Genomic DNA, 10847 nt, shown 5'->3' on the forward strand with positions numbered 1-10847 from the left:
TCTCATGTTGATTTGAATCTACCATTATCACTGTATAAGCAATGTTAAGTAGCTATTCATCTTTGCAGGACTTTTCTATTGCAGATTTATGAGTGATGTGTTTAAATAGCTTCCATTTATTATTATTTGTTATTCCATTTATTGAAACCTGAGTACAATCACATACACACATACTAAGAACCAACCAGTGTCCAAGTAGCTACCTGATGATCCCTGTGCAACAAACTGCTGGATCTGCTCACTGTATATACCTTCAGTGGCTGTAAGATATTATTATTTCTGTTATATACTTCCAACAATCATGTGTTTAAAACAACAGGATGCATTTACTTTTTAAGGAATAGTAAACTTATAGAAATAAAAAACTTAATAGCAACTTATTGTTCCCATCACAGTGAGTTTATTGATTTTTATTCAACAAATCAGAAAAAACACACATAATCCACACAACATGGGAAACAGGAGTTCTTTGGTATAAAAATGTAATTCACAAGATATAAAACTGGACATTAAGTTGGAAAACTTAGTGGTGTTTCATCAGTGCTTTCAGAAAACAATTTTGCTTTCACTATGTGATTTAAATTTAATGGTTTATCCTTACCAAGTCAGATTGTACTGGCAACATAAATGTGTCGAGTTGATCCCTTTGCTTCATGTACCAATGTGTTTAAATTTCGTACAGCAGAACACTGTGTAGCGAAGGGTGACGGGTTAAAGCTCCTCTTTCTTCTTTAAGATTATCTGCCGCACCATTTCAGCTATTTTAGGTCGGATTTCTTTCACAGAAACTTTTGGTCCCCATGCGTCCACCACTTTGCCGTTTACGTCAATAAGATACTTCCAGAAATTCCAGTCAGGCTCCTTTCCAGCGGATTCTGCAAAGGATTAGAGAAGAAAATCAAATGAAAAGTCCTCCTATTTTAAAATCATTCTCTCAAACAACAGTGTATAACAGTGTTTTCCATTCTTATGTTTTTTTCAATTTATTCTTTTTTTCCTTCTTCCCTTCCCCGCCCTCTTCTTTTTTGTGTTGGATGTGAATTAATTGTGACACCGACTTTGCCACCTTCTGCTTGTTGCTGTGTGTATGACAGAGCTAATAAGCAGCCTACAACTTTCATGAGTCATTTTCCTTTTTTATGAATTGTATGTGTAATCTTGGAAGCTATGAAGGATGGTTTAACCGAGCTCATACTCCCTCTACAATGTTCTTATTCATGTTTTAATTTTCCTTTTTCCATTACAAATTTTCAGTTCAGAGTTTTCCATTAGGTTCAACTGTTTTAATTGGAAACCTGGGCTCATATTTATCAAGCATGACAATGAAGGAAATTCCTCCTAACAGGCCAAATATTCTCAGTGATGCAGTTGTGTGGGTTGCTGAGAACACAAGCTGTCACAATAGAAACCGTCCTCATAACATTACACTTTATTGCAACAGGGAACATGCAGCAGCGCAAAGCAGCGATGATTCTGTCAGAACCAATATCAGTATTCATAAATCAAACTTTGATTGCACTTTGCACATCATAAAGATAAAGTGCATGAGGAGGGTCCTCAGTGACAGTGGACTAAAACTGGAACACAATCATGTTACCTTGACTGGAGGTCACCAGCATAATGAAGGATTGAGATACTTTCGTAAGATCACATTGTTACGGTGCATTTCCCAAGACAGTGTGACATTACAACAATTTCACACTCATGTAAGGTAACTATGGGTGTAGTTGAAATACTTAAAGGGGAATTAGAGAATAGCAGAGAAGATGTCATGTTCTTCAAAGAGGGTTTGCAACATGTGCCTCTTCATTATGTGCAGTATTTCCTCGATATGCTTTGAACAGTGGCGCAGCTGCTGACTCACCAACAAGGTACTTGTAGACATTGTTGGCTCCGGTTCCAACCACAGCAATTTTACTGAAGAGAGGGAAGGAGACTCCATAGACTCTGCGCACAAAGCTGTCAATCTCCTTGTCGCTGCCGGGCTCCTGCTGCCCAAACTGGTTGCACGGGAAGGCCAGCACGTTGAAGTGATACGGGCCAAAGTCCCGATGGAGCTGCTGCAGGTCTTTGTAGTGCTCCTCAGTGAAGCCACATTCACTGGCTACATTCACCACCAGGGACACCTAAAGCCACAGAAACACGCTATAAAACACTGAAGTAACAGAAATCATGACAGTCACAAAACAACAATCAGCTGCAATCCCTGAATGAGTGAAAACAGAACATGCTCTGTGCACATTGGCTGTTAGTTTTGTTAGCTTGTGTTCTCAGATATATAAAAGGAAAGACAACTAACAAACCATTATTTTCATAATCTATTGATCTATCAATTTTTTAGTCTATAAAACCTCAAAAAGAAGTGAAGAACAGCCATCACAGCATACCAAAGTCCAAAATGATGTCCTTAATCTGTTTATCTGACAAAAAAATATTTCATTTGCAAAACAAGCAAATGTTTGGCATGTTCGCTTGACTGATGACTGAAACGATGAATCGATTGTTTAAATAGGTGCTGATTAATTTTCTTTCGATCAGCTAATCAGTTAATTGACTAACTGATGCAGCTCTAGAATTTCTTCTTCTTTCAGCTGTTCCTGTTACGGGTCACCACAGCGGATCATCTGATTCCATCTCTTCCTGTCCTCTGCATCTTCCTCTGTGTGGCCAGCCGCCTTTATGTCTTCCCTCATCATATCCATAAACCTCCTCTTTGGCCTTCCTTTTTTTCCTCTTGCCTGGCAACTCCATCTTCAGCATCCTTCTCCCAATATAACCAGCATCTCTCCTCTGCACATAGCCAAACCATCTCATTCTCTCTTGCTTTGTCTCCAAACTGTCCAACCTGAGCTGTCTCTCTGATATACTCATTCCTAATCCTGTCCATCCTCGTCACTCCCAACGAAAATCCTAGCATCTTCAACTCTGCCACCTCCAGCTCTGCCTCCTGTCTTTTCATCAGTGCCACCATCTCCAAATCATACAACACAGCTGGTCTCACTATCCTCTTGTAAACCTTCCCTTTCACTCTTGCTGGTACTGTTCTGTCGCAGATCACTGCTCTTCCGCCCTCCCCGTTCCTTTGAACAGTTGACCCCAAGTAACTCATCCACCTTTGCCACCTCTACCCCTTGTATCCTCACCATTCTGCTGTCCTCTTCAGGCTCTCCTCAACCTGCTCCCTACTCTAACTACAGATCACGATGTCATCCGTGAACATCATAGTCCATGGAGACTCCTGCCTGATCTCGTCCGTCGACCTGTCCATCATCAAACCAGAAAGGGCTCAGAGCCGATCCTTGATGTAATCCCACCTCCGCCTTGAACCCATCCGTCACTCCAACTGTGCACTTCACCGCTGTCACACTGCCCTCATAAATATCCTGCACCACTCTTACATACTTCTCTGCCACTCCCGATTTCCTCATACATTACCACACCTCCTCTCTCGGCACTCTGTCATATGCTTTCTCTAGATCCATAAAGACACAATGCAACTCCTTCAGACCTTCTCTATACTTCTCCATCAATATTCTCAATGTAAACATCTCAACTCTAGTGCTCTTTCCTGGCATGAAACCATACTGCTGCTCACTAATCATCACCTCTCCTCTCAACCCAGCTTCCACCACTCTTTCTAATAATTGTGGCTGATCAACATTATACCTCTGTAGTTACTACAGCTCTGCACATCACCCTTATTCTCATCACACTTCTTCTCCACTTCAGACATCCTCTCGCTTTCCAAGATTATGTTACACAATCTAGGTAAGAACTCCACTATCATCTCTCCTAAACATCTCAATGCCTCTACGGGTATGTCATCTGGACCAACCGCCTTTCCACTCTTCATCCTCTTCATAGCTGCCCTCCCTTCCTACCTTTCTAATCCACCGCACTTCCTTATTCCCTATCCCCACATCATCCAACCTTCTCTTTCTCTCATTTTCTTCATTCATCAGCCCCTCAAATTATTCCTTTCAACTTCTCAACACCCTCTTTTCATTAATCAGCATATTTCCATCTCTATTCTTCATCACCATAACCTGCTGCACATCCTTCCCAGTTCAGTCCCTCTGTCTAGCCAATCGTTACAAGTCCTTTTCGCCACCTCTCTCTACACCTTACGCTGCATCTCCTTGTACTCCTGTCTACTTTCTTCATCACTCTGGCTATCCCACTTCTTCTTCACTAATCTCTTCCTCCGTATACTTTCCTGTACGTCCTCATCCTCATCATCCTACTTCCGGCATCCGGCAAGCCTTCACTTCCACCCAGCACCTGTCTTAACTCCTCCCTGAACTCCACACAACAGTCTTCCTTCTTCAGTTTCCACCATTTGATTCTTGGCTCTGCCTTCATGCTCTTCCTCTTCTTGGTCTTCAAAGTCATCCTAAAGACCACCATCCGATGCTGCCTAGCTACACTCTCCCCTGCCACCACCTTGCAGTCTCCAATCTCTTTCAGACTGCACCTCCTGCATAAGACATAGTCCACCTGTGTGCACCTTCCTCCACTCTTTTACATCACCCTGTGCTCCTCCCTCTTCTTGAAATATGTATTCACCACAGCCATTTCCGTCCTTTTCGCAAAATCCACCACCATCTGTCATTCCACATTGCTCTCCTTGACACCATACCTGCCCATCACTTCTGTTCCCTTCACCAACATTGCAGTCCGCTCCAATCACCACTCTCTCCTGCTTGTGCAAACGTTCCACCACTTCATCCAACTCACTCCAGAATTCTTCTCTTCCATCTCACACCCAACTTGCGCTGACAACATTCATCATCACACCTTCGATTTCCAGCGTCATATTCATCACTCTGTCCGACACTCTCTTCACCTCCAGCACACTCTTGACATATTCTTCCTTCAGGATTACCCTTAACCCATTTCTCCTCGCATCCACACCACGGTATAACAGGTTGAACCCACCTCTGATGCTCCTGGACTTACCTCCCTTCCACCTGGTCTCTTGCACACACAGTATATCTACCTCCCTTCTCTCCATTATATCAGCCAACTGTCTCCTTTCCTTCCTATCCTTCCCCCTCTTCCACTGCCTCCTGACATGCCTTCCCCATCTCCTTCTCTTTCGTCCAACAGAAGCATAGTTTCCATCGGCACCCTGCTGGTCAACAGTACCGGTGGCGGCCATTGGTAACCCAGGCCTCGACTGATCTGGCATGGAAATCTGATTTATGATCTGCATATTTGATTTGGCATAGGTTTTAAGCCAGATGCCCTTCCTGACACCACCCTCCCCATTTATCTGGGCTTGGGACTGGCACTTAGAACACACTGGCTTGTGTATCTCCAGTGGCTGGGTCGATGCAGCCCTAGAATATGTTTTCTATTTTGATAACAGGGCCAGTCTTGGCTTTTATGGACCCTTGACTTTAACCTCTACATCTTAACCACCTAATAATTTCTCCACCATTAAAAAACATTGATATATTAACAAGTACACAATTGATGGAGCTTCAAAACTAAGTGTTTTTTAATTGTTTTTCTATGATAATTGACTTGTTTCCGATTTACTAACTTACACATGTCAGAAAAGAGTCTCTCTGATTGCATGTTTCAAGGCCGTTTCACCTCTGGGTGTGGTTGGTATTAGAGGCACCTGTAACCACATGCTGCAGTGATGTCAGAGTGTACTGATTCACGCTGGCGTATGCTTGTACATCTCTACAGCAATGTGAGAAGTTAAACTGCTGGAGATTAGCCAAAAAAAAAAAAAAAGGTTTTCCACCGCTGTTTTATTTGCTCTTTAATCGATTAAAAATTAAGGGCCCTATTTTCCTGAAATAGGGCGCAGGCACAGATCCAAGTCTTAATTCCTGACGCATGACGCCTATGGGTGTGACCATATTTTTGCAATTTTCCCGACAATCAGCATCGGTGCGCTCTGGTGCAACGTGGAGGAGAGACTGACTACATTATAAGTGGGAGGAATGCATTATGCACAGATGGAGTCGGGGCAGGATTCAGTAATGACCAATCACATGAGCTCCTCCCACTTCCTTTAAATGCAGCAAAAGGTGCAATGGGGGAGAAAGGCTGAATTAGAAGGAGAAATGAGTTCACCTCTGTGAAGCCCCTGAAGTTCCAAAATATACATTCAGGACACCACAAATATTAATATACATCAATCCAAATGCACTGACAATGGTAGAATGAAAATAAAGCTGATGTGTTGGCTGTTCGTGAAGTAAGCAGGACTGTGTTTAAACCTGCTTTACAATGTTTTCACGAATGTTTTATTTCTTCACGGCATATAGGATGTTGATGTATGACTACTCTGTTTAGGAAGTGGGACAGGACCTCCGGTTGTCAGAGGGTATTTTACACACTGATTATATGGATTATATGGATGCACATCCAATGTGCAGAACTGACTACTGCATAGTATTTTACTTAACTGTGTGTAACTGTAAGACTTAACTTTGAGGCATAGGTGAAAACTCACTGTAATGATCCTTGTGACATAACAGACACAATATTTTGATTCTCTAAACTGAATGTGAACTTTTAATGTCTGGACAGATCTGATGGAGCTCAGGACGCATCCTGAGGACAGCTGGGTTGTTTCAAATTATTTTATTGTCAAACTTGGAATCTGAAGCTGTAGCTGAAGCTAAAGCTGTTTAATAAACATGTAAAAGATCCAACATTCTGCAAGTTGTTGGAAACTCACTCGTCTAACAGAAGGTATTTCTGAACTTTATCTTCCTTAAAAATTAAACTGTGTTTTGATTCCCATGTCAATCTGCAGCAGATGAAAAAATGTGCGGCAAACTTTAAGGGGCAAAGCTTAGCATAAATGAAAGGTGTTTTGTGATTTTGGAGACATCTGTGTGAGTGTTTTTCCCTGCGTCTGCATCTGCGATAAGAAGTGTTCTGAGCAGGTTTTCTTGCAAATGCAATTCTGTGCCAAAATGAGCACCAAAATTGCATTGGACTGCCTAATCTGCATAAACACAGCCTCAGCTGTGCCTCTCCTCCCATGTTGATGCAAGTGCACTCCTTTGGTTCCCAGAAATGACCAAACAGGCACAGACACACAAAAAGTAGACTTGTGCCTCAGGAAAGTTGCATAAAAACTGTGTTTGGACCAGCGTTGGCCTTGTGCCTGCGGTTAAAATTGGGCCCTTAGTATTTTAAAATGTGAAAAAAGTGAAAAAATACCAAAGTTCATACAGTCCAAATGTCTTGTTTTGTTTGACTGCCAGTTTAAAACCCAAAAATAACAGAAAAAAGCTGCAAATCTTCACATCATAGGAGCTGAAATCAGAGAATAATTAGCTTGAAAAATGACTTTAACTACATTAATCAACTATCAATACTTATGTTAATAGTTTTTCTGCTCTTTGACTTAGTGATTAGATCACCTGTAACATCTTAATTGTGATACAGACAAAAATGTTCAGACATACTTCTTTTGAAAATCAAAGGATGCATGTGTGATAAGATCACTGCTTTTGTCGTTTACCTGTTTAGGTGTTAGTGAAGAGGCCACGGATGAACCTGTTCATGTACACATGCAAAGAAACAGTTGAGTATGCTAGTGCAGGTTAATACATGGTACAGCTTCATGCTGCAGCAAAAGCCAATAAGGAAAAATTAGTGCAAAGGACAGGAAAGCAGCTCAGACTACAGACTGATGATGATCCCATCATCTAGTGCTGACATCTAGTGTCACGATGAAGCAAGTGTGATGTATCTATAAATCCTAAATAAATACAGAACCACAACAGTTCACTAGAAATAAAATCTTTTGAATACTGTAAGGTAATTGTGAGAATTTGGAAGCATCTGTGGAAGAGGCCTTAACCAGAGACTGTGTGGGGAGGGGGGGGTATATATATATATATATATATATATATACTGAAGCTCTGTTTAAGAAGACTAGTTAAATTTTGGACTTGAGTGAAAGCTAATAGCAAAAATTCAGTAGAAGCTGTCATTATTTTCCCATTAAAAGGGAGTTTTTGCCTTATTTGGATCAAGTGTCTACAGATAGAGGATATTGTACTGTTGTAAAGCCCCCTGAGGCAAATTTGTGATTCGAAATATTGGGCTATACAAAATAAACTTGACTAGAAGCTGTCATTTGTATATATCCATCTTGCTTTCTGCTGTTGTGGAATACTGCACATCAACAGATTTTGAGGTAACTTGATCTAATTTTTCCTCTTTTTTTCTAAAGGATCTGTGTGTTTTTGCCATGAGATGTCCCTTCATCACAAAGAGTTTGGTCACAACAGTTTGTTTAGAAACTAACAAAAGCGATCACGTTTTCAGTCTCTGAAGAGTAGTTCTTTATAAGGCAGACACCACTGCTGTTGTGCTACGTATCACAACCTCTTGACTTTTTATTGACGTTCTTTGACAAATTTACAATGTAGTACAAAGTCAAGAGCTTGTGATATGTGGCATCAGTGGCGTCTGCCTTACACAGAACTCTGGAGACTGAAAACATGATCACTTTTATTAGACTTTGGAGCCGTTTCTAAACAAACCTTAAATCTATGTGGTGAAGGAACATGTCAGCTATTGCAGCGGTGTGGCTCAATGACATGTTTTTAATAGCTTTTGGACAACAATGGAGGTCCACGGCACAGAGGAATAAGATATATCAGACTTTGGATACACACACAATACTTGTAAGTAGGATGAGTTCATTGCTGGTTTGGCTCAAAACATGAGATTTTTTTAACAATATGAAAAATATAGAACATTGCTGGCTGTATCCTTTAAGTCCTGAACCCTTTAAAGCTAAACCTCATTAAAGTAACTTTGCCTTTTTAAGGTGTAATTTTACTCAGTGTAAAAGACAAGTCAGTAAAAACAACTGCTCTTAATGAGATAGTATTCATTATTTGAATTATTTTTTTATTTGCTTTAAGTGCTTTATTTGATACTCACATTGCCCTCAAAACTGTGCTAGTTTATGTATGATGATACTGTACATACTGAAAGAGAGTGTTCACCAGGGAGGCATCTTCCCTTAAATACTGTAGAAACACACTTGTACACAAAACCATGCAGGCGACTGTGTGTTCAGATAAAATAAATAAAATCCACAGTTGTGCCAAGTAATGAACTGGATACACGTAGATAACCGGTTTATCCAGATTACAATGTTGATGATTTGACATGAGTCTGGATTTTTTTTTTTTTTTTTCAAAGCTGGCTTAAAATTCATCTGGAACTGTTGTCAGAACAACAAATGAATCTCAAACCTGCAAACGTGCAGCTTATTGACAGTTAGCCGCATCATGACTAACACGTTTTAAGGTGAACCCCAAACCTTAACTCATTTTCAGATAGAAATGTCTTGCTTTCTAATATTTATAATGAAATATGTTGATATAATTGTGATTTTGGATGAGAACATGCAGGTTATTGACAAATAACTATGAATTATTGGTGTAATTATCACCATAACTTATTTATTATGAAGAGTTACCTGTTCTTATACATGATGATGTATAGAATATACGACAAAAAGAAAGTTTGTACACTAAAAAGGAATCAGTCTAAATTAAGTTTAGGATACTATGAACAAAAATACATTTAAAATCAACTACAAGATCCAGCCATTTCAAGGACCAGTGGAGCCAGAACATATGACATGTAATTTGACATTGGAAACATTAAAACTTATGAAACGATTAATTGCAGAACTCACTGTACTGAAAAGCTGCTTCATGAGCGTTTTAACCAAAGTTTCACCTTCATAGCAGACTTATGACTATATTGCATAACATTTCTATAATGTATACTCCAATGGTTTTATATTCTTTTTATATTTTGCATTATCTCTCTATATTTGTCCTTGAAATCCCTGTTTTTATTGTATCTTCTGTGTATATTCTTTTAATTTTTCTTTTATTTCTCTGTGTTCGCTCTCTCTATCTCATTTCTCTATGTTGGAATAGGTCTGAAACTGCACCTATATTTGTTTTAGAAATAAAGTTTACTTACTTGCATGTCCAATGGGAACAACCTCATCAGTTATGCACCAACATCACTGGCAGTCTGATCACATTAAGTGGTAATAGAGATCAGGACCAGATCAGGACTCTGGTGAGCCGTTTGAATGAAAATGAAAACTCTCCTGCAGAAGCTCCTGCAGGCCTGTTGCCACGTAGGCTACATGATGGGACATCCAGAGCAGCCTGCAGTTAACTTATCCGCGTCAGTAGTGCTGTGTTAGTCACATCTACAGACAAAATGTTTACGGGCAGATGTAAACACAAACACTTTGCATGCAGCAATCATTCATGCAGCCGGCTGACATGCAGAGTCTGTAACAGCACCGGTATAAACTGCATTATTCAGCTGTTCAACACACAAAAAACTTACCGATCCCCGGTATTTCTCTAGAGACACTAACTTCCCTCTGCTGTTCACAACTTTAAAAGTATAAAAATCCTTCTGTTTGCTCTCGGTGAGGCTGAATAAAGCCAGCAACACGGTGAGCGCCCCGGGAAGCATCTTTAACAGTCAAACTGCCAACACATCAGCGGTGAGATCCCACAGGATCCAGTTGATTTCCGTCAGGGATGCAGGATTTCCGTCAGATAGTCAAGTTACAAAGAAGAACGACACTTCCTGCGCAGGCCGCTGTTCACAACGTAAAAGCCTCTAGAGATCTAAGATCTTTAAGATCTTTTTTGATTTCGGTAAGATTACTTGATTAAATAAAAAGGTTATATATATAAATATTCAGTACTGTGCAAAAGTTTTAGGCACTAAAAGTAATGCTATAAATTATTATTTATAAATTAACTTGATACAAAGTTGAGTAAACAGAAGAAACCTAAAGTAAATGT

At 40.1% G+C, this 10847-nt stretch overlaps 1 protein-coding gene across 2 annotated transcripts; it reads right to left on the bottom strand.

Annotated features, from left to right (window-relative positions):
* Positions 1 to 377: 377 nt before the first annotated feature.
* gpx7 (glutathione peroxidase 7) lies at positions 378 to 10598 on the bottom strand. 2 transcript variants are annotated; one of them, XM_042417838.1, is made up of 4 exons: positions 10378 to 10469; positions 9997 to 10234; positions 1865 to 2126; positions 378 to 875 (listed from the first exon to the last, which is right to left on the bottom strand). In XM_042417838.1, exons 2-4 carry the CDS (start codon positions 10021 to 10023, stop codon positions 712 to 714), a joined length of 453 nt encoding a protein of 150 aa, XP_042273772.1. In that variant the 5' UTR covers positions 10024 to 10234; positions 10378 to 10469; the 3' UTR covers positions 378 to 711. The 2 variants fall into 2 exon arrangements, with proteins under 2 accessions (XP_042273772.1, XP_042273770.1); XM_042417836.1 differs by lacking the exon at positions 9997 to 10234 and having other exon boundaries at positions 10378 to 10598.
* Positions 10599 to 10847: the final 249 nt, after the last annotated feature.

Source organism: Thunnus maccoyii, chromosome 7 (assembly GCF_910596095.1).
Source record: "Thunnus maccoyii chromosome 7, fThuMac1.1, whole genome shotgun sequence".
In the NCBI taxonomy this organism is placed as follows: domain Eukaryota; kingdom Metazoa; phylum Chordata; class Actinopteri; order Scombriformes; family Scombridae; genus Thunnus; species Thunnus maccoyii.

Bases quoted from the DNA above. Each gene is read 5' to 3' on its own strand.
- gpx7 (XM_042417836.1), bottom strand. From the start codon at position 10,509: ATGCTTCCCGGGGCGCTCACCGTGTTGCTGGCTTTATTCAGCCTCACC. The intron at 2,127-10,377 runs GTAAGTTTTTTG...CTGTGGCTTTAG, and splicing joins TAGAGAAATACCGGGGATCG to GTGTCCCTGGTGGTGAATGT. The intron at 876-1,864 runs GTGAGTCAGCAG...AATCCTTTGCAG, and splicing joins TGTCTACAAGTACCTTGTTG to AATCCGCTGGAAAGGAGCCT.